We start from the raw sequence: 23498 nt of genomic DNA on the forward strand, positions 1-23498 counted from the left end.
CCAAGTCTCTTCCCAATGCCTTCATGCCTACTGCTTTCCCTTTCCTTCTGTAGTGTTCCTTCTCCCAGCCCTCCACCTGCTTGGCTTCTTACCCTTACATTTCATCTCTTCACAGAGGCCTTCCCCCTCTACAAGCACGTCACTTTGGTTTTGTTTCTTCACAGCACTGATTTTGTGTAATTTCTGTTCCTCCTCTACAATGGAAACTCCATTGTAGCAAGGACCTCATCTCTTTTGTTCAACACTATATCTCCAATACTTGTCACCAGTTAGGTGTCCAGTATATAATTGTTGAATGATTGATTAAATGAATGAATAAGAAGAATGGCGAGCTTTTGGTCCCAAAGTTTATTAACAGTGACCCATCTTTTTTGGCTCCTCTTTGCCCCAGTTCCCAACCCCCTTTAATCTCCTCACTCGGGGGCTTCACTGTAGTCCCTGAATGTTGAAGGTGGGGTAGGATAAACTTGGAGATCATTCAGATATCTGGCTTCCAAATCGTTCATTAATGCAGTCAAACCATTCTTTTTAAACCCCAAATCTCTCTCAGAACCCCTACATATCAAATGTATAAAGCAGGAGTTGCCCTTATTGTGGGAAACTATGTGGGGCTTACAGTGCTAGAAACAGTTTGATGTTCACGTCTCTCCTTGTTCGGTTACTTCATGGTACAGATAAGTCAGCAGAGGCCCAGAAAGACGCCATGACCTGGCTGTCTTTGAGCAGGACACAGCCTCCGGAGCCGTCAGTCCTTCCACAGCCCCACACTGGATTCTAGAGTCTTTCCAGCCAGGGCAGAGGATGCTCCCAGCAGTGTCTGCCATGGAGAGAGCTTGGGTCTTTGGTTACCTACCCCCTCGGACTCTTGGTCCCAGAGTCATGTGAGGGGCTGGCTGCGGGGTGGACTGGAAGCACAGGGAGCTTGGGTGGGGAAGCTGGGCGTCTGTGTTGGAAGGCTGCTGGGGCTCAAAGGTTGGGGGCTGGAGGGCTGAGAGGGGCTGCCCAGGCCTACGGTGGTCTCTCCCTTCCTCAGAATGAGGTTGCTGAGCTCCTGAAGCAGCTGTTCCTCCAGAGACCCACGTGCCTGGAGGTTCTTTGAAGGGGGGCCTGGAGGGGGCTCAGGCGGTCTCTCCTCCCAGCCCAGGGGGCCTGCCTTGGTCAGAAGGGGTTGATCAAAGGACCTCTGGTTGGTGAGGGGGGTCTCTGGCTTGGCTGTCTGCTCCCTGGTGGTGGAAAAGGAGGTGGAAGTGTCCTCAGTCAACTCGGGGAAGGCCCCCACTTCCTCGTACACTGGCTCCTCATACACAGGCTCCTCTAGTTCCTCTTGCTCCTCCACAGACTCCTGGGATGACTTCATTGGCTGGATGGGAATGGGGTAGCCGGAGGCAGGCACAGAGTTAGAGTTACTAGATTATTAATCGCTAACATATTTTGAGCTCTTCCTCTTGACCAGATGCTGCAAAATACTTTGCATATATGATGTCAAAAACAACTCTGAATGATGGTTGCACTGCAGGTGAGTGAGCTGAGGTACAGAGGGGTGAAGTAAGTTGCCCAAGATCATACAGTAAGTAAATGGCAGAGCTGGGGCTTGAACCCAGGTCAGTCTGCCTCTAAAATGCATTCACTTAACCACTTCCTTTCTATTTCTCAGATCCTGTGGCCACTTCCCCCTTTCCTCACCACATCCTACTATCCCTTGTTTTCCTCATTCCTTCTGGTCCATGCACACACACTCACTGAAGGCCTGCGTCAGGACAAATGCAGAGAGCACAATGGCTCAGGTGGCACAGAGGGACACAGAGTTGACAGGCACACAGCTGGGACAGGCACAGTACTCACAAAGAACATGGACAGGGTCCTCCGGTTGTGAAGTCGCCTCTGGGCACAGGTAGGGTGGGGGTGCAGGGAGGGAGAGACAAAGAGACACAGACACAGTAAGGCCTGGCAACAAGAGGTAAGGGTGGAGCGTGGGGGCACAGAGAAGGCAGAGGGGGGCACCAGGCTGGCAGGCATGACACTCCCTCCTGCGCTGTGGCCAGGGCATGGGCAGGGATCTGGAGGGGGTCAGAGCAGGCCAGGGGGACCTCACCAGGGTCTGGTTAGCAGAAAGTAGGGTGGCCCCACTGTCATCCCCACGGATGGGCAGCAAAGGCATGGTGCCAAACTTCTGATGGGCAAGGTCAGAGGAGGAACGGCGTCGTAATACCACTGGCTGCTGGTCATCGTGCTGGAGAGAGGGTGAGGGATTGGTGCAGGGTGGGCATGGGAGGTACTGAGGGGTAGAGGTGGGCCCACAGACTTTGCCCTCAGCTCTCTTCTTCCCTCACCTGGGCCTTGAGGATGCTGGTGGTCCAGTCCCACATCTCATCCTCGTCAGTGCAGGACAGGTGGCTGGGGGTGATCAGAGGGGAATCAGGAGAGGAGGGGGTCACAACTAGAGGGATGGAGGATAGAAAAAGCGAGGAGGTAGAAGACAGGGAACCCAGCTGGGCCAGAGGAGAAACCAGGCAGGAGATACTCACAGGTGCATCTTCTCCAGGATCAGCGTGAAGCCCCACCTGGGAGGCAGACAACAGTGATGGGTGGATCAGAAAGGCAGAGGGGTGACGGCAGGAAGGGTCTAGGAGTGTGGACTGGGGAAGAAAACTCACGGGGTGGGAGGCTTGAACTTCTTCCGGATTCCCAAGTAGACCTTGGCACCTTCCAAAGGCCACTCCCGTTCTGGTTTAGAGCTCTGAGAACATGAAGGCAGTTAGTGAGGTTGAGAGGTGAGAAAGAAGGATCACGGTTAAGGAGGTCAAGAAGCCACAGAAGGACTGGGGTTGTGTGAGGTCAAAGGGTCACAGAGGACAAAGAGCTGGGGAGCAATGAGATTGATGAGAACGTGGGCTGTGGCGTGAGAGGGTCGGTGCAGTCCTGGCTCCTCCCACGCAGCCACCCGGCGCTCCCCCCTCCCTTGACCCCGCCCTCGCCCCGCCCACCTTCTTCTCCTTGAGCAGCAGCAGGCAGCGGCCACGCAGCAGAAAGAACCTCTCCTGGAAGCGGTTTCCCAGCAAGCGGGGCGGCTCCTCCCTACACCGCAACAGCCCCACCCGCGGGCTCTCACGCCGGAGGCCTGGACACAGATGGGCAGTGCTAGGTGGAGGGTCCCGGGGAGAGGCCTGGGGGGTGCTGGGCTGAAGAAGGAGGCTCACCTGTGAAGAGGCAGCCGGCCTGGGCCAGAGAGACTTTTCTCAAGAGTAAGGAGGCTGAGCAGGGCTCTGGGAGCTGGCACCATTGTAGGGCTTGCTCTAGGACCCTTTCCTTGGGGTGCAGTGGCCGCTCTAAGGGGGCAAAGTCGGCGTGAGTATCATCAACCAGATAGTCATCCCCAGCCTGGAGCCCCCACTCCTCACCCACCAGTTATTGATTCGTCCATCCCACCATCCAGCCATAGACATTCATTTAACACTGACTATGCCAGGCACTGGCTGCCCCAGAGATATAGCATTGAGCCTGAAACACACACCCTGCCTTTATGAAGCCCACAGCTTCGTGAGGGGGCAGAGTAAAACAGGTAAGTAAACGAGGTAATTACAGACAAACCATGATTTTGAAAGAAGAAATAAGAAGCTGAGAGAGAGTAACAGGGCAGCTACTTAAATAGGGTGATTAGGCAAGGCCCTTCAGAGGAGACATTTGAAGATGAATCAGAGGCCTGAAGGATTAGGAAGAAGCAGCCATGCTGAAATTGGGGGACTAGGGGGCAGGGGAAGACTTCAGGCGTGACAAATGCAACAACAAAGGCCCTGAGTTAGGAAAGATGTGCTTGAGGAACTAAACAGCCAGTGTGGCTTGAGTGAAGACAGTAAGGTACATGAGATGAAGTCTGAGAAATAAGCAAGAGCCAGACATTCAGGGACTTGTGGGCCATAATAAGGAATTTGAGTTTTAAGTTCAATGGGAAGCTATTGGAAAGTTTAAACCATGGGAATGGCATGATCTGATTTATGCTTGAAGTGCTTCAGTGACTCCTGGGTGGAAAAATGGATTGCCAAGAGGCAAGAATGGAACACTGGCCAGCAACTCCCTTTCTGGGGCTGTACATTTTAGTGGTTGATATGGGGGAACAGAAAGATAACGGTGACTTCAACTAGAGTGGTGGTAATGGTGGAGATGGAGAGAAGGGAAAGATTCAGATAGACTGGAGCACTAGTTGGCTGTGTTGGGTATGAAGATGAAGGAAAGGGATGAGACCCAGACACCCAAGTGTCTGGGTGAATGGTGGTGCACTGACTGAGTTAGGGGAAACTAGGAAATGGCTCCAGCTTTTTGTTACGGGAAGGGGCTGGAAACTGAGTTTGATCTTAGACGTTTTATTTATTTTTTAAAATATTTTATTTATTATTGTATTATTTAATTACTTTATTTAATTATTATTATTGTATTATTTACTTTATTTCAGTAGGAGCAGATAATTAAATTTGTTTACTTTTTGAAGAGGTACTGGGGATTGAACCCATGACCTCTTGCATGCTAAGCATGTACTCACCGCTTGAGCTATACCCTCCCCCCTAATCTTAGACGTTTTAAATTTGAGATGCTATGAGATGGACCAGTGGAAGTGTCAGGTAGGCAGCTGGATACGTGAATCTGGAGCTTGGAGGAGAGAGAAAAATGTGGAGGTGAGTTTATTAATTGCATTTAGAGCCATGGGAGTGGACCAGCTCATCCAAGGAGAAACGTAGACAGAGGAAGGAAGAGTCGAGGATTGAGCCCTGGGTCTCTCCAACATTTGGAGTCTGGGCAGAGGCGAAAGAGAAGCCTCCTTTGAGGTGGAAGGGAACCCAAGGGTTCGTGAGGTCCACGAAAGCCAAGAGATCAGAGAGTATTGAGAAAGAGGGAGTGACCAGCCACGTAGAATGACCCCTCACATGCATGAGGACAGTGTCCATTGTATTTGGTAAGTCCGAAGTCTTGCTGACTTTCACTCCACACCACACACACACGCACACGTGCGCGGTCATACTCACCAAGCTCCCCGTGCTCTCGAATCTCAAATGTCACCCACAAGTCCGTCCCAGCTGCTGTCCCCCGAATCTCCAGTACCTGGTTAGTCAGCTCCTCGGCAGTCAGTGTCGGGGACACCTGGGGTCAGGGCAAGAGCGGATGACCTATGCCAGTCTGGCCGATGCCCCTGCCCACCTTTGTCTTCTCACCTCCCCTCCGGTCCCCTCAGGACTGACCTTCAGGGTGACACAGTTATCTGGGAGCTGCTGTTCAATGAAAACCTCCATGATGAGGTCTCCAGCCTGGGACAGCTGAGGGGAGGTGTAGAGAAAACAGGAGGACACAAAGGGTGCAAAGAATCAAGGTCAGAGGACTCCCCAGGCTGCCTCATGAGCGCTTCCCCAACAGAACTCTCCTTCCAACCCTCACCCTCAACATTGTTCAGGCCTTTAAAAGAGAAAAAAATCTCCAGGCATGGCGGGACTATGTACGGAGGTTCCCAAGGCAGCGCAGTAGTGCTTGGGAAGATAGGTTTGGAGTCAAACTGTATGAGTTCCAACTCTGCCACTCGCTACAGTATGACCTTGAATAAGGAAGCCTCCAAACCTCAGTTTCTTTATTTGAAGACATCAGACTACCGACCTCATGGAGTTGTGTGATGCTAAAGTGAGATTACAGGTACTTGGAATATAATAAGCCCTCAGCTGTTGGCTACTGTATTTATTACTATTCTCACCTCTTGGTCTAACTTAGCTAACTCTTCCTTGAATCGCTTACACGTGGAACTGAAGTGTGCCTGCAACCACTGTATAATGAGGAATCCTCATGGTGGAATATATGGAGCAAATCCTAAACCAAACCCCCTTCCTAAAGCGCTCCTCTCTTTGGGTTTCCTGTGTCCCAGAGAGCTGAGGGCCAGTGTCCAGGAGCAGAAGGTCAGCTTCCTATCTTGATGTCCCCTCCTGGCCCACTCAGGAGTCTAGGGTCAGGGCAAGTTACCTGCACATCCTTCCAGGTGGTGATAAGACTGACCTCCAAGTCGATCTGGGCTACCTGATCAGGGTCAATCTGCAGAAGAGCCAAAAGGGAGTGTGTGCATGGGGTGGGGTGGGTGCTGGGAAAGGAGGGAAGCAGGGAGAGGTATGTAAGACCAGAGTGCCTATAGGAGGGGGTTAGAGGCCAGAAGAGCTAAGAACCAATGGGGCAAGGGCGTTAGGAGAAGGTTTCAGGAGATTGGGGCCCAGGGCTCTGGGAAGTGTTTCCTGAGGCCTTCAGAGGGCTAGGCTGGGCACTTGTTGGGGTAAGCATGATCCAGAGTTCAGGAAGATGGACTGGAGGTCAAATGTCAGGAAAGCTTACATCAAAGACAGAGATGTAGCCGTCGATGAGTTCCTGCAGCACCCGCACCTCGTGCTCCCCGCGCCCGTCCGTCTGGAACACGCTGGGTGCAAAGAGCAGGGCCAGGTTCCGCGTGCACATCTGGTTCAGAGCTGCACACTTCTGTACCCTGCAGAGGGGTGTGAGGGTCATGAGGGATGCAAGCTTCTGCTCACTCATTCATTGACCTATCCATTCATTCAGAAAACGTTACTAAGACCTTACTGGATGCCAGGCCCTGGGTGAAGCACTTGGGATACGGCAGTGAGTTAGACACAATCCTCAACGTGCTCCCAGTCTAGGGGAGAGACAAACTTATACACAGGAGTCAGAAAATTTTTTGTGTAAGGGGACAGATAGTAAATATTTTAGGCTTTCAGGCTATACAGTCTGTCACAGCTCAACTCTGCTGTCGTAGTGTGAAAGGAACCATGAAAAACATATAAGTGAATGGGCATGGCTTTACATTTTATGTACACAACTTTACAAAAATAAGTAATAGGCTGGATATGGCCCACAGGCATAGTTGTCCAGTCCCTGTGATATAGTGTAATCAGTACAGCACAGCTGGGTTTCAGCCTAAATCATTTAAAACTGTCTCCCCGATAGACTGGTAAAGGTAGATCTGCATCTTATTCTTCCCTGTGTATCCAACATCTAGTCCTTTGCCTGGCATGGAATAATAAAACAAAAATAATACAATAATAAAACAAAATAATACTGATGGCTCACCATTTCTGAACACTTACTATGTACATGCCAGCTGTTACAGTAAGAAGTTTACAAGGATTATCTCATTTAACTTTTCTATAACCTAGGAGGTGGTGCTACTGCTTCCTTTTACAAATGAGGAAACCGAGGCTCAGAGAGAGCAAATAACTTACCCAAAGGCACACACTAGAATAGTGGAACCAGATTTAAGCTTAGATCTATCTGACCCCAAAGTCTACACTATGAAACTTTATGCTGTGACATCGTCACTTAACAACTGTCTGTGTGATGCATGAGTGAATGTGAGCAAGGGGGAGGGACACAGGTGACAAAGGGTCAGTGAGGGAGTCTGCAGGGGGTCTGGCTGGACTGACCGATAGAGATGCCCAATGAGGGTGGCCAATGTGCGGCGGTTGACCCGTGGCAGGCAGCCAATCACTTCTTTGTATTTCTCCAGGCGCTGATTCTTCTGGGGCAGCTCTGTGGATGTAATGGGCGAGGCTCAGACAGGATCAGGGAAGGGACAGTGGAGGGATTTTTAGAGACACAAACCCAAGATGGATGTGTCACTGCTCCCTCCCCACTCTGCCCTGAGCTGAGGGAGATCTTTCAGTGGGAGGAGTTCTGGGGAGGGGAACTACCCAATCTCACAAGGGAGCCTCCGGGATTCTGTGAGGGGAGGGTAGAGTTCCTGACTGGGTCTTGGTTGCCCGTGAGGAGTTCCTAGGGATCTTGGGAGTACCTGCAGCCTCCCTCCAGCGAGGCAGTAAGCGTGCAGAGGTCACGGGGTCATCAAGCTCCCGGAAGAAGCGTTTGAGCGTGTCGGTGACATCCTCCACAAAGTGCTCCCCTGGTCGGAGCTTCACTGACCTGGCATCTCGCCGGAATTCAGCCAGGAGCCGCAGGCTGCGGGCACGGGCACCCCCTTTCCGGTACACGCCCTCCAGCCGGAGCCCTGAGCACAAAGCATCTCGCTCACTGCCCAAAGACCCACCACCACCCACCCAGCACCCCATCCATGACCCACTAGGTGGTACGTGGCTGTTGTGGGTAGGAGGGTCAGAGAGTTAGAAACCAGCCTCCACGGTCTTGCTTCTCAGGTCCCTACTCCAGCCCTCATCTTCAGAAGGTCCTTCCCTAACCACCCTATCACACACAGCAGCCCCATCACTCTCTATCACCTCACTTTTCTCTTTAAATAGCACTGTCTGAAATCACATTACACTCAGTCCTTGTTATTCACGGGTTCTGTATTTACAAATTACCTGTTTGCTAAAATTTATTTGGAACCCCCAAATCAATACTTGTGGTCCTCTGTAGTCATTTGTGAACACGTGCAGAGTGGAGAAAATTTTGAGTTGCCTGATGGACATGATCCCAGCTAAGGTCTGGTATGGTAAATAAGTGTCATTTTCATGGTATGCTTAAAGCCACAATTTTTTTTTCATTCTTGTGCTTTGTTTCTTTTTTTGGTGATTTCCCTGTTTAAAATGGCCCCCAAGTGCTGAAGCGCAGGAAGGCTGTGATGCGCCTTGTGGAGAAAATACATTGGTGTCAGATAAGCCTGGCTCAGGGCTGAGTTAGAGTATTACTGGCTGTGAGTTCAAAGTGAACAAATCAACCATATGTATTTAATAAAGCATCTTTAAACAGAAACACACATAAAACAAGGTTACATGTTGATCAGTGGATGAAAATGCCAGACTTTTCCAGGAACCTGACCTTGTGTTTCCACTGGTCCAGCATTCACTGATCCAGTGTTTTCAGTGACTTCGTAGAATATAACGACCTCAAATAACGAGAACTGGCTGTATTGGTTTTCTTAATTATTACCCATCTCTCCCGTCAGTCTCTGAGCTTCATAGAGCCTTCCTCATTCACTGCCGTATCCCCTGTGTCTGGCACTGAAAGCAGCTCACTAAGTATCTGTTGAATGAAGAGTGGCGGTGCAGGGGCTGTGGAGGAGCAGGTACGAACACCCACACTCTCTCCGAGGCTTTTTCACAGGGCCCCTGACTTCCATCCTCCTATGAACACGAGGAAGGCTGGGAAGGGGACAGGGGTCTAGTGAGTGGGGGGGAAGTCAGGGTATGAGGCCATTGCCAAGGCGTGGAGAATGTCATTAGCCACTGACTATCCGTTGTCCATGTTGTAAGTATAACTATTTGTAGATGCATGGATGTGCCTTTTTTTCCCCTTTACTGTCCTCCTTTTTCTGTGAATTTTTCTTCTCAAGAATCCAGTCTTCTAAAGAGTGTTTGCTGGGGGAAAAGATTCAACTAGGTCCTTACTTGGGAAAGAGAATAAAGCAGAGGCCAAAAATTCACAAAGAATTCTGGGAACCACTTGTGTGGCTGATCCTTTGTGGCCAGAAAACCTCCCACACAGAATAATTCTGCTCGGACCCTCAAGGATTTTGCTGCACAGCTTGGCTCTTGCCTTGTAGCTGCCTCCTCTTTGTTCTCCATGGTTCTGCATCTCCAGTCACAGTTCAGTGCCACACTCCTTCCATGCCCACGCCCCAGTAATAGCTGCTTTGGAACACACTACCTGCCAGGTCCCACGCTAAGTTATCTCACTATCGCAACTATCCTGGAAAATGAGACTGTTAGTAGCTCCATTTTAAAGATGTGGGAACTGAGGCTCAGAAGGGCAGCTTGCCAAGGGTCATACAGCTGTTGCTATCAGGCTGCAGTCTCTGGAGGCACAGCTTTTGAAGGCAAGTCACATACACACACCCCTGCCATGCCCATGTTCCTCATCCCCCACTGGCTCAGTATCAGCCGGTATCCACTCACCATGCTGAGTGACAAAACTGATGCAGGCATCCACGATGATGGGGATGTCACCTCGGCTCATCTGCTGTTCCTGCAACCCTGTGCCTCCCCCGCCAGCTGCCCCTTCAATGGACGCGTTCCACGCTGCGAAATCCAGCCGGCCCTCTGCCTGCAGATAGAGGGTCCTGAAACCGAAGAGACCCGAGTCACAGCCAGCTCCAGGGGAGTCCTCTGAGCAGCCCAGACGTCCCAGAGCCACCAGCAGGGGGCAGCAACACCCAACTCAGACAGGGTCCCTGAACTAAGGAAGTGACTTTGAGGAAGTAGGCAGTGGTCCAGCAGGGTGGAGAGGGTGGGCTGTGTTCTAGAAAGAGGGGCCCAGAGTCAGGTGTAGGGACAAGACATACCTTCCTGTCTCCACCAGAACCAAATGTTCTTTCTTTTCTGGGGTGTCAGCTGCTGAGACAACACCTGGGAGGAGAATCATCAGGTGTTATCATCATTGTCATCTTCATCATAGTGACTAATGTTTCCCAAGTATTTAAGGTATGCAGGTTCCATGCTAGGAGCCTTACAAGCAATGCTGCACTAAGTCCCAAGTTATATACCATTATCCCCATTTTACAGGTGACACCTTAAAGTTCAGAGAGGTTAAGTAACTTGCCTCAGATTATTTGCTGTAAAATGGTAAAGTGGAGCTGGAGCTCAGGTTTCTTGTCTCCAAAACCTTGAGATCCTACACTGTTCCTCTTTTAGGATGAAATGAGAGTTCCCAGTCCCCAACTAGCAAGGACTCCAAATAATGATAGTAACAGTAACATTTATACCAATCACATTTATTGAACACTTATAAGATGCCTCCTGACAGGTTCTGTGATAAGTGTTTTATATACATTGCCTTACTTGAAATTCATTACAACCCTATTATTGTGCCTAATGTGAAGGTGAGGAAACTAAGGCACAGACAGGTTAAGTAACTTGTTCAAGGTCACAGCTAGGATGTGATAGAGGCGTGGGGTCTAAATCTGGGCAATTTGATTCCAGAACTTGTGCCTGAATCCACTATGTTCTGCTGTTTCTCATAGGGACCCCCAAATAGATGAAAGTCCACTTCCCACCCTGCCCCCACAGCCACCCTTCATCCCTGTCCCCACCCCTGCTCACTGATCTCCTGTAGCCGCCGCAGATGCACCAAGTCCTCAGGGGCTGGGGGACCAGGGCCTGATGCTGGACACAGGAAGAGGTGGTCTCCACGAAGAAGTCCAAACCCAGACAGCCAGAGGCCAGGGGCTAGGGCAGTATGGGAGGGGGACCGCAGCCACAGGCGACCCAGCCGCAGCAGCCCAGGGCCCAACAGTTGGTGACAGCTCAGTGGGGAGAACCACTGTGAGGCGGGAGGAGGACATAGGGAGAGAGGAGGATGGAAAAAGAGACAAGGGGTGGGGGAAAGAAGTAAGAGTAAGAGGGACATGGAAAGGCAGAAAATGAGAGAGAGAGAAAGCAAAAGAGAAAGAGGAATGAAAAGGGATGGGAGAGAGGGAAGGAAAGACCAGGAAAGGAGATAGGAGATGGATAGAGAAAGACAGGAGAGAAATGCAATTCAATTTGATTTGCTTCAGCCAGCACAGAGAAGACCCCTGTGTGGCAGGCAGTCTTATGCCCTTAACTGGGATGTGGGGATAAGACAGAATGAGTAGCCACGTGCTATAACTGAAGAGTCATGATGCCCTGGGAAGTCCCACCCCTGAGGTGCCGGGGAGAGGCTTTGTGGAGAAAGGACCATTTCAGATGGACCTCAAAGCAGTGCTTCTCAATCTACCTGTGGCTGAAGGAACAGGAAGTCTTTTTAAAAATTACCAATCTGTCACTAACCAATACTTTGAATAAAAAAAAAACAATAGAACTAATTACTAGAAGAGTAAAATGAAAAAAGACATACAAAATATAAATCCCCAATTTTTATAATTAGATTCCACACATAAAACCACTCCATCCAATTGTTATGAAGTATTCTAAACGCTAACTCTCAAGCTCTGTACTTAGCCTATCCTTGGGCCAGGATCGGGAAGTGTCTGCAGACCACACTTGGCGTCACTCTGCCTTAAAGGATGGGAGAGATTTTTGGAAAGTAGGTAGTAAGAGGAGACTTGGACCCAGCTATGAGGGCCACGACAGAGCCCTTAAAGGATATGGGGACAGCTTGGTATGAGGACTTGAGTGGGGTCAGAAGCCAGAGCAGTGGCACATTTCCTAAGAGAAGTGTCAGGTGCAGAGATGACCTGCTGAGGTCAGGAGAAGGCCCTTGGACTTCAGCAAGGGGAAGTCACCGGCCACCTGCAAGGTAGCATCTCAGAAGAGTATGGCGGAGGAGGGCAGTCGCAAGGGGTTAAGCCAGAGCACACGACTTTCTAAGAAGTTGTCAGGAGGGCACCGGGGTGGTGAGCTGAAGGTGGAGCAGGGTTGAAGGAAAAGCAATTTAAGGATGGGAGCAATGGTCATTATTGTTGCCATGACTACGTCAACACCCACAGATGGAGGGCTTGCTGTGTGCCAGGCGGGGGGGGTGGGGGTGGGGAGGGGAGACTTGTGTGTCACTTAATCCTCAACCCTAGCAGTTGGGCCTTTTTACACCCACTCTATCCACTCAGCTGGAGGACTCAAAGATCTGACTCTAGAGCCTGAACTTTCCATTCAAGGGGGAGAGTGCAGGATGGAGAGAGACTGGCTGGCCTGGGAGTGGAGAAGCTGGGATAGATGAAGGCAGCTTTGCCTCCGGACTTGGAGAACTGGGAGTTGGGGAACGGCAGCAGGAGTCAGAGGGAGTCTCTCTGTGGGAAGAGGCCCAGCACAGCGAAGTTTGGCTCATGAGCTTGGAGACAGAAGCCTGATTTTGGTCCTGGGCTCTGTTGCCTCCTAGCTCTGTGACCTTGACCAAGTGACTTCATTACTTCTGAGACTCAGTTTCTTTAGGTGTAAAATATTAATCCTTACCTCTGAGGGTTGTGAAAATTAAATAAGATATTGAGTGGGTGGCGTTTAACACAGGGCCTGACAGAATAATTGCTTGGTCGATCTTAGCTGTTAGTGGAAGGGGTAGGAGTGGCTCTAGGAAAAGGAGAGGATGGGGTGGGGGCAGGTGGAGACAGGGAAACCATGAGCTGTTAGGAAGGGGTCTTGGCTATCTCACCTTGCCCACGGCACTGGTCCAGGCCTCCAGGCTGTCAGCTCCATCTGTGCCAAAGTGCTGGATCCTTCCCCCAGTGAGGATAAGCTCAAAGGAAAAGGGAAACCTTGAGACAAGAGAGGTCAGGGAGGAGAATGAGGGTGAGTGAGGGGGCTGGCAGGCTCGGGATCAGGAAGGGAAAAGGGAAATTCAGGGAGCATGTAGGGGGGGTGTTGTTACCTGTCCAGGTCACTTGGGTCAGTGGGTGGGGGGCTCACACCCAAACATACAACATCCTGGGGCTGGATGAGGCTGAGAGGTTCAGGGCTGCTTTCTGACACAAACATTTCCAGAGCTGCACCCAGCACGCACCACAGTCGGGGGGGAGCTAAGAGGGAAACTGGTGGTCAGCAGGCAGCAGGCCTCTGTCCCCATCACCCTTTGTCCAAATCCCCATTTACCAGATTCTTATTCTATGACAAGCTTTTTGCCTTTGTGTGATCTCAAGTAATCTTCACAGTGACCCTATGAGGTAGGTATTATATTCACTCCTGTGTTACAGATGGGGAAACTGAGGCTCAGAGTTTGAATAGCTTGCCCAAGCCATGTGGGTAGAAAGTAGCAGGGCTGGGATTGGACCTCAACAGCCTGACTTCAAAGCACAGCCTCTCAACTATCACCCAGTGCTGCCGCCTGGCATCGTCCCTCTCTGAACCCCAGCACCCAGCCCACTCCAGGGCATTGCCCCTTTCCCATCCCAGTCCTCTCCTCCCTGGCTCTCTGTGGAACACTCAAGTGTATCCTGATTTCTGCCTATCTCCTCCCATCCCTTGGCTCCCTTCTTACCATCTCGGCCCCTGCGAGGGGGTGGGGGTCCAGCTTTGTTGCTGACGGGACCACAGTACAGAAAGCTGCTGTAAGTGGCAGGCACCACCACCTCGTTGTACACACCAAGGGAGGAGTCTGTAAGGAGAAGTGGTCAGATCAGGCCAGTGCCATGGAGTGGATTGTCTACCTTGGGGAAGGGATTGAATCAAAGAAGCAGTGGGACCCAACTCCATTGGCAGCATGGCCAAGTAGAGCCCAGTGGGGCTGGATGCCTCACTACCCCGATTAGAAAAGAGGGTGGCAGGGAGTGGTGAGGCTCCTAAGCCAGCCCTTGTCCAGTGCCTGTCCCCCACCAGCCAGGCAACAACAAGTCAGCTCTGGGTGGAGGCCTCAGAGCATGGACCATTCTGTAAGTGTCTTGGCCCCTGACTACTGGGGACAAGCCTCTTTGAGATGGTCATTTCTAGGATCAGACTGCCCCTGGGGAGGAGAGATCTGGTCTACAGGTTGACCCTGTCAGGGGTAGGCCAGCACTACCACCTCTAACATCCAGATCCACTCCAGACAGTGGTCACTGCTGGTCATTTCAAATATCAGGAAATAGGCCCTGGAGGATCTGGAGGGCTGGGAAACTGCCCAGGCTGGGCCACTGTGATGTGCTGGGTGAGGAGTAATTGGGGCCCCTCAGAAAAACTGACGCACTGGCTGCAGCTTAGAATTCTTGCAGAGAGAAAAAGGAGGCATTTGTGGGGATTACCTGGGGGCAGGAGACCAGGGAAGCTACCATTGAGGGCTGAGGGGGACCAGGGCTCCTCGCCCTCAGAGGCCTCCACACACAGGAGCTGGGTCATGTTCTTCAGCAGACTGGGTCCAGCTACAGCTGCACACAGTGCCTGCAGGGAGAAAAGGGTCTCTGTTAGCCCAAGACGCAGCCCCGGAGCCCTGGGGACTGTCCTCTTGCCACCAAAAACAGCACCCACTCCAAGTTTAGGCATCTCAACTAGGAGATTGCTTTCCCCCCTCCCCTTCAGCCCTAACTTTCCCCCACTACCTGGAGAAGCTGGCTGTGATCTGGATACTGAGGGTGGGGCTTCCGGAAGAGACCTAGCCGGTATTTCCGGGAGATGAACTCTCCCCGAGGGCCAGGGGTGGTATCTGGATGCAGCCCCTCACCTGGGGGTAGTGCCCCTGCCCAGAAGCGGTTGGCACGATCATTTCCCAGGACGATGAAAAACTGCAGGAAGACAAGGGGCAGAGGCAAGTGACAAGAACTCAAGAGTCCCCAGACATTCCAATCCTGTCCTCCAGCTGGACCCAAGGACTTTTTTGCATGCTCTCCTTCCATCCCCTCCCCCAGCCACTTCTCCCTCTTCAGACTCCTCACCTGCACTATCTCATTACTCCAGACACTTGTGTCCAGCTTCAGGCTCTGCACCTTGGAGATCCCAGAACCCAGGGCCCGATGTTGACCTGTTAGGGTGGGAGAGGCACGTGGCATCGGTATCCTGAGCCCTCTGGCCCCAAATCCCCTCCTCCTCCCCATTTCAGCTAAAGGCTCTGGCCCTCACCTGCACACTGCTTGCAGATGACCACCCCCAGGTTGACAGCGGCCCAGTCTGGGCGGGAGGCCCCACAGTCCGCACAGTGCCGGTTTGCCCGATTGGACCAGATCTTCTCAGCCACCTCGTAGTCAGACAGGGTCTCGGTTACTGCTTCCTGCAGAGCGGCCGCCCAGCTCTGCCGAGCCCCCCCAGACTCGGCTGTGAAGCTGAGGGGTGGACAGCCAGTCCGTGGGCATGGACAACCCCCCATCTGCCCCACACCCCTGCAGGAGCCACCACAGGCCATACCTGGGCCAGCCCGGACCCTCCTGACATCCTTGATCCCATTTACCAGACTCCTTTCAGTGCATATGCACTGATAACCTACAGAAGAGGCTCCAGTCCTTTGCACCCCTAGGGTCTCCCTCAAAAGTCTTGCCCCCAGCATTGCCTCCTGCCAGTCTGGGCCCCACCTGAAGCAGCGATGGGGTGTGAGCAGGTCGAAGCTGCGACTCTTGGTCTCCCGGACACTGCAGCCTTGCAGCTCAATGAAGCAGATCCCGATGCCCAGAGAGAAGGCCTGACAGGGTCAGGGCAGGCACAGTGAGGCCAGAATGGGCTAGGTCGGGCCCCTCGGCTCCGGCCCGGCCCTCCTTACCTGCTCACTCTTGTACAGTGCCAGCTCTCCAGGGCTCAAGGCAGCAAACACCTTGGCCTTATGCCCACGCAGCTCCAGCATGCCTGTGCGGAGGGGTCGGGGCGGCTGCGGGAGCCGAGGATGGCCCAGGAGGCGCTGCTCCTTCAGGCAGGATTGCAGAGTGGAGCACCACGTGTCCCGCTGAGCTGGTCGGGGATGAGGAAGCAAGTCAGTGGGCTGTGTGCTCACCCGGCCTCCCCAGCCCTGCCCTGACCCGGGGAGCCCTGGCCCTCACCCTCGCTCTCTGTGCGGAATACGAACACCCTCTGGCCGGTGATGACCTGGAACTTGTTGTCCTTGCTGCTGCGAGTCATCTCGATGGCGGTCAAAGGGATCACACCCTTGGGGAAGGGGTCCTAGAGGGACAGCCCATTGACCCATGAGAACAGGAACTTAGCCATGTGTGCTGACCCCAGGGGCCAGTACCAACTTTTAATGAGATCAGCACTCATTCCACAAGCAGTGGGGTGCAGCTGCTAACCTAGCTCCTTTAGACTCATCAGTCATGTGATGACTGCCTCCCCACCATGGGGGGATTGGCCTTCCAATCCCGAGCCACTCTCAGCCCTCCCTCTCCCTCTCCCTCTCCCCAGGTCCCACGTAGCATCTCCTAGACCCACCTTATCACTGCCAAAGTACATCAGACTCCTCCCATTGAACTGTACAAAGCGCCTCTGGAAGACGTAGTTTCTGGGGAAGGGAGGGGCTGAACTTAGTAAGTGGTAAAGGCTGCATCCCAGGGGCTCCTAGGATCTGGGAGCACTTGGGACCTGACCTCCACCACCACCACCCAGCCTCCCGCCCTGCCTCCCTTCCCTTCTGAGCAGCCCCACCCCTGAGGAGAGAGCTTGTCTAGCCAGCCACTGAGCAGGGGTGTTGGGCGGTCGGCCGTGGAGGAGAAGCTGGCATAGGGTGAAATGAGGTCATCATTGGTCTCTGTGTCCAGAGTGGGCAGCGAGAGGCTGGAATCCCCGGGCAGCTCAAGGCTGGCATAGCCAGCATCCTCCCGTGCCTCCAGATCCTGCCTGCTGAGCCTTGTGGGGGACAAGACAGAGAGGGACACACATTAGACTCAGTTCCCTGGCCATCTTCACCACAATAACTAGCAGAATGCCTGGCAGGTACTGGATCTGCTTTTTAAATGAGAATGGAGCAGGGGGGAACGTATGACTCAGTGGTAGAACACATGCTTAGCATGCACGAGGTCCTGGGTTTAATCCCCAGTACCTCCATTAAAAATAAATAAATAAACCTAATTAGCTTCCGCCTCCCCCACAAACAAAAAAAAATTTTTTTTAATAAAAATTAAGCAGAGGAACAGGGAGGTTGGGAACCCAAAAGATTAGCATGGAGCTTCTTCCCCAAACACTTGGGTTCTTCATTCAAAAAATTTCAGTCCCTCTTCTCTGCCATTAGGATTACCTGGTGGAAAAGTTGGGGGAGGGCTGTGTAGACAGCTTCCTGCCACCGCTGCTCGTATCTCATTAGTAAGTCTTACTGCCTCTCTCTCCAAAAAGTTCTTGCGTTTCTCTCCCTGAACCAAGCTCCCACTGGTTCTCACCGAGGTGATGTGAATTGCCTAACTGGTCACCTGCTTCTACTCTTTCTCGCCCACTGAACAGCCATTCTCCCACCGACACCAGAGTGCTCTTTTAAGAATGCAAATAGGGTCATTTCACTCTCCTGCATGAAACTCTGCAATAACTTCCCATTTGCACTTAAGATAAATCCAAATTCCTTACCAGGGGCTGCAAGCCCTTGTACCATGAGACCCATGGCTACTCCCCTGACCTCATCTTGTATCACCCTCACCTTGCTTACTATAGTTCAACTACATTCTCTCTCTAGTTCAGGGCCTTTGCACATGCTGTTTCCTCTGCCTAGAGCATGCTTCCCTGGGCTGTTTTTTCTGATCCTTCTGGTCTATTTTCTTAGAAGGTCCTCTGCTATCCTCTGTCACTTTCAAGTGGTTCCTATCTCCGCTGCACAAAACCACTTGGGAACTCTAAAAATACTGGTATATGGGCCCTATACCAAATACTTAATCTCTGGGGACGGGGCCCAGGCATCTGTCATTTTAAAAGTTCCCCAGGCTGCAGTGCAGTTAAGGTTGAGGAACCACTACTTTACCATATTTGTTCCCTACCTCACTGAAAAATTGAAGCAATCAGATGGGAAACCCCACAGACTCCCAGCGCCTCATCTGCCCAATTTCACACACACACTGCCTTCCTCCTGCTACTATAATGAGTAGCCCGGTCTAAAGCCAGTCCATCCTTTGGGCACTTAATCCTAGTCCTCGCACCTACACAAGAACATGGGTCCAGGCTTTCTCCCCTTTCTCTCCCTGTATCAGCTAATTTTCCCTCTCTACCAGATCAGCCCTAGTCCCCTATAAACATGGAGTATTCCATGCCATAAAAAACCTCTTCTTTTTTTTTTTCCTTAATGGAGGTACTGGGGATTGAACCCAGGACCTCATACATGCTAAGTATGTGCTCTACCACTGAGCTATACCCTCTCCCCTAAAAACCCCTTTTTTTGACTCCTCTCCCACTATCAATAATCACTCCGATTCTCTGCTCTTCTTTGCAGAAAAACTGCTCAAAAATAATTGCCTTCACTTTTCTAGCTCCTCTCCTCCTGTTCTCTCTTGAGTCCACTCTGACCCAGCTTTCACCCCCACCATTTGTCAAGGTCCTATGTGACCTCCATGTGCCAATTCCAAAAGGCCAATTCCCAGTCCTCATCTTACCCAACCTCTCAGCAGCGTTTGACAGAGCTGACCCCTTCCTCCTCCTTACACAGTCTTCACTTGGCTCCTGGGCCATCACATTCTCCTGATCTTCTTCTACTTCACTAACCATTTCTTTTCAGCCTGTTTTGCTGATTCTTCCTCTTCTCCCAAACCCCCTGATACTGGAGTGTGCCAGGACTTTGATCGTGGTCCTCTGCTCTATGGACACTCACTCACAGCTCCATGTGAGCATCTAAATGCTGACAACTCACAAATTCAGATCTCCACCTCAGATCTCTCCCATGAACTCCAGACTTGGAAATTCCATGGTCTATAATCTAATCTACTCCCACGTGCCCCTGCTTTATGCAGAGTCTTCCCCATCTCAAACCATGGCAACTCCAGGAACTTTCAGTTGTTCAGAACAGCACCGTCAAACTAAGCCTTTGAAATGTGGTTGTTTTGTAGTTACAATGCATCTCACACCAGACTAGCCACATCTCATGTGTTCAGCAGTCACATGTGGTTACAGACTACCACACCGGACAGTGCAAGCTTAAACTGAAACCTCTAAAGTCATTCTTGACCACTCTTTTCTCTCATACCCCAAGGTACTAGGACAGTTTGCCTTCAAAATATAACCAAAATTCAACCACTTCCCACCACCTCTACTCCCATCACCCTAGCCTGAACCGTCTCACCTAGATCACTATAAGAACCTCCCCAATGGTCACTCTGCTTCTGCTTTTGCCTCCTACAGACCATTCCCAACACAGCAACCAGAGGGATATTTAAAATGAAAGTCAAAACCCTTCCAATGGCTGGCTTTCCCATTTCACTTAGAGTAAAATCGAAAGTTCTGACAAGGGCCTACGGGATCTGGCCCCTTCCATCTCTCTGATAGGCATCCCTTCCCACTCCTTCCATCCTGGCCCATTCTGCTGCTGCCAGTCCAGCCTTGTCAAGGCTACCGGATCCCCCTGGGCACATGGCCTCCTTGAAGCCTCTATTCTGGCCACTCTTCCTGCTTGTAACACTGTTCTCCTAGAAGAGCAGTAACTCCCTCATCCCCTTAAAGTTTTGGCTTGAATGTCATCTGCTTACCACTCTGGCAACTCTTAATGGGAAAACTGCAGTCCACACCCCTCCCCAACCCCCACCACTCCATCCCAGCCCTCTTACCCTGCTCGGTTTTTTTCCCACATCACTTACCACATTTTGACATACGGCGGAACTTAGGTATTATAGCTACTGTTAATTGACTATCTCCCAACAAGGGCAGGGATTTCTGATCTATCCCAAGTATCTACAACAATCCCTGGCATGCAGTAGGTGTTCAATAAAGATCCTTAAATGAAAGAACAAAAAGGACTTCTCCCTATTTTAAATTAGATATTCATTTGTTTGTCCACCTGTTTTATTTCCTGTCTGCCCCACTGAGTCACAAGCTGCCTGAAGAGGGGGGCTGGGTCTGTCATAGTCATCCTGTATCTTGAGAACCCTGCCGGCACACAGGGGACACTCAATATACATTTGATAAATAATGATGTACATGGCCGCCATCAGCTCAGCTGCTCCTCAAGCTTCCCCTCTTCCTGCCATCATCACCCTGTGGACACTCACCTGTGTTCAGCCCTGTCCTGACAGACACCTCTGACTTCTCTTCTATCGGGGGCCCCTGAGACCCCCACAGGCTGGACACCGTAGTACAGGCAACCAGGGTCCATGATGTGCACTGGCAGGGAGAGAAATGGGGGAGACAGGGAAGAGGAGATCAGGTGGGAGTGTCTGAGGTCCTGAAGGGCACTGTGCCTCTTCCCCCAACCCATGAAAACCCACCTACCTGTGCCCGTTGTGGGCCTGAGAGCAGGGGTGGGGGCAGCAGTCTGGGAGCTGTCTGGGGCCCTAGGGGAAAGGTCTAGTGGTCATTAAGGGAGAGAGAAGGCAGGACAAGCCCTTATGCCCAACTCCTCCCTGCTCCCACCCAGCACTGGCTCTCCAGGGAGCCAACCCCACTCACATGTCCTGAGCTGGCTGTGCCCCGCCTCTTAAGTCCAGACCGAAGTAGATGGCATTGGGCATCATCTCCATAGTATTTAAGGCTGAAGGCTGCTCCGAGGAGGAGGTGGGGACAGGAGAGGACCTGGGGCTGGACTCTGGGTTCTTGGATGCTTCTGGTCTCCAGAGGGCTGGACTCAATCCAGGCCTCTGGGTGGTGGTGGAGCCACTGAGCCCACCAAATACTGTCCTGGGCTTAGGCACAGGCTTGGTGGGCTGGGCTTGGGGAGCTGGGCTGGGTGATGGCTCCATGGCACTATCCAATCGGGGATCCAGGGAGACCTCTGCAGTGCCAGCCTGCAGCAGGCGCAGAATGCGTTTCCGGTGCCCTGTGGCGCTGATGCCCAACTGCCTCAGCTCCTCGGGGCCCAGGCCCTGGGCTGCACCCGCTGTAGCCAGGCCATGCTGCCGGAACGCGTCTGCATACTGCTCCAGGTGCACCGTGGCCAGCCACACAGCGATGTCCAGGTCCTGAGGGGCAGCCATGGGGGCTCAGGCCATTGCTGGGGGGAGGGGCAGGGTGAAGGGAGGGCTCAGGCTGAGATTCCCCCTCCCTGTCCCAAAGTCGGAGGCCTGGACAGGGGATACCAGCCTCCAGTCTTCCTCCAAAGAAAAATGACCAGAGGCCTGTGATCTGGAGGCAGAGCCATCCCACAATGTCAGACAGGGCTTTCTCATTAGAGGAGAACTCCTTTATTTGCAGATGAGGAAAATAAGGCCCAGAGAGGGGACGTGGAGTGCCCTAGGCAAGTCAGTGGTACTGTTGGCCCCCGCCCTCCCACCCACCCTGGATCTGGGTTAAAGCTCTGCCTCTGCATTATTGCACACTCCCCAGACCCCGCAGGGGCAGGGTAGAGGGGGGTGGTAGGGAGGAGGGGGCCCATGATGTGGCCTGATTCACTGTGGCATAAAGTGGGGACAGGGGCAGCTGTGGCACAAGAGGAGAGGGGAGCTGCAGATCCCACTCCCACTGGTTTCCAGAGCTGAGGTACAGGCTCGGGCCATCTTAATCCTGGTCATTCCCAGTTCCTCCTCCTCTTCCACCTATTGTCTCTGCTCAGACTTCCTTCCTGTCCCTCCAGCCCTGGCCGCCCCCACATCCTGCCTGCCTCGGTCAAGCTGCCCAGAGAGCCCTAAGCAGTACCAGCATGTGAAGTCCTAGCTCTGGGCAGAGGCTACTTGTGGAGTGAGGATGAGATGGAGAACCAGGCCAGAGAGATGAGGGACCAGAGGCCAGGGGTACTGCAGGGTCTCCACTCCCCACCACCTGCAGCCTGTTCACACACTTGTTCGCACACAGGAGCATCCACCCTATATGGATTCCGCCATGTGAAATGACATCCCCCTACCTCTGCTTTCTTCAAGCCTTCCTTTTCTGAGCCTTCCTTTGCCCTGCCCACATCTTTGGACTCAGGTCTCTGAATCCAGCCTGACCCTGATCCTGGTCTATTACCTAGAGTTATCTTGGATTCTGTTTCCCTGAGTTTTATCTCTACTCTGCCCCTGTCACTACCCCACTCCATCTCCATTTCTTCCTCTAAATCGTTGTCCCTCTTCTTGTTCTGCTCTCTGTCATTGAGCCTCTCCTTGCCGCAGTCTCCAATTTTAACCAGATCTTCGGTTGTATGTGTGTCTCTGGTCATCTCTGACTCTAGGTTTCTGTCTCTCTGCCTCAACGGCTCTCTCCGTTTTTCTCCTGCGGGGTCCTGAACAGGCCGCCTCCTCTCCCCAGCATCAGTTCTGGCTTCTCTCTGCCTCTCTGCGGCCGGGCCCCCTCCCCAAGCTAGGCCCTGACTCAGAGCCCAGTTTCCCGGTGACTCAGGCCCGACCCGAGGGCACGGGACTGGGAACTAGGAGGTGCGCGGGGCAGGAGCGCGGGGGGCGGGCCGGGCAGCTCCGGGCAGCACGGGCTGCGACAAGGGAGGGGGCAAGGAGGGAGGGGGCAGAGGCCGGCAACCGGAGGGAGGGGCGGGTCGCGGCGAGGAGGGGGAGAGGGGAGGGCCGCCGAGGCGGAGCGGGCCGGGGATCCCGCGAAGGCCCTCCAAGAGATGACGGGGAGGAGTCTGGGAGGCCGGGGGCCCCGGGGCGCGGGGGTCCTCACCTCAGTACGCGGCCGCCGTCCGCTCCCCGGTGCCCGCCGCGCTGTCCGAGGCTCCGGGTCCGCTGCGCCGGCCCCGCCTCCCCTCTGCCCTCCCCCGACGGGGCCCAGCCCCGCCCCGCCCGCCGGTTCCCTCCGCGGGGCCCCGGCCACTCCTTGTGCAAGCGACGGCCTTCAAATGGTTTGGGCTCCTTACCCAACCGCTGCGCTTATCTCGGGGCTTGGCCAGCTCTGCCTCTTTAGGGGCCAAGAAAGGGGGGAGGACCGGAACAGGGTTGGAAGCCGAGACAGCTTTAGAGGGACAAAGAGGCAGAGACCAGAGGAGATGGGGACAGGGGTAGAACCTGAGAGAGAGCGCTTCGGGGGTCAGCTTTGCATTCTTCTGGCTGTTCCCTCCCTTCCAGCCAAAAGGGGAGGGAGAAGGGTAGGGTCCTGAGCTCCCAGGGCACCTCTCCCACGTGACTAGACTCTGGTACCCAGTTAATGTGGGGAACAGAAGCTGGCATCCAGAAGTCAAGG

At 52.9% G+C, this 23498-nt stretch overlaps 1 protein-coding gene across 6 annotated transcripts; it reads right to left on the reverse strand.

Annotated features, from left to right (window-relative positions):
* Window positions 1-329: 329 nt before the first annotated feature.
* On the reverse strand, window positions 330-23087 carry ARAP3 (ArfGAP with RhoGAP domain, ankyrin repeat and PH domain 3). 6 transcript variants are annotated; one of them, XM_032476982.1, is made up of 33 exons: window positions 22983-23087; window positions 20844-21384; window positions 20667-20728; window positions 20447-20558; window positions 16920-17120; window positions 16707-16776; window positions 16322-16442; window positions 16048-16232; window positions 15863-15969; window positions 15417-15616; window positions 15233-15318; window positions 14900-15082; window positions 14606-14741; window positions 13867-13983; window positions 13261-13408; window positions 13045-13147; window positions 11022-11241; window positions 10265-10328; window positions 9879-10042; window positions 7823-8035; window positions 7455-7560; window positions 6352-6499; window positions 5992-6060; window positions 5229-5303; window positions 5016-5130; window positions 3198-3326; window positions 2985-3118; window positions 2655-2737; window positions 2526-2561; window positions 2331-2394; window positions 2093-2230; window positions 1843-1881; window positions 330-1360 (listed from the first exon to the last, which is right to left on the reverse strand). In XM_032476982.1, exons 2-33 carry the CDS (start codon window positions 21365-21367, stop codon window positions 878-880), a joined length of 4635 nt encoding a protein of 1544 aa, XP_032332873.1. In that variant the 5' UTR covers window positions 21368-21384; window positions 22983-23087; the 3' UTR covers window positions 330-877. The 6 variants fall into 6 exon arrangements, 5 of the variants coding, with proteins under 5 accessions (XP_032332873.1, XP_032332874.1, XP_032332871.1 ...); XM_032476983.1 differs by lacking the exon at window positions 1843-1881; XM_032476980.1 differs by having other exon boundaries at window positions 15417-15969.
* Window positions 23088-23498: the final 411 nt, after the last annotated feature.

Source organism: Camelus ferus, chromosome 3, assembly GCF_009834535.1.
Source record: "Camelus ferus isolate YT-003-E chromosome 3, BCGSAC_Cfer_1.0, whole genome shotgun sequence".
NCBI classification, from domain to species: Eukaryota; Metazoa; Chordata; class Mammalia; order Artiodactyla; family Camelidae; genus Camelus; species Camelus ferus.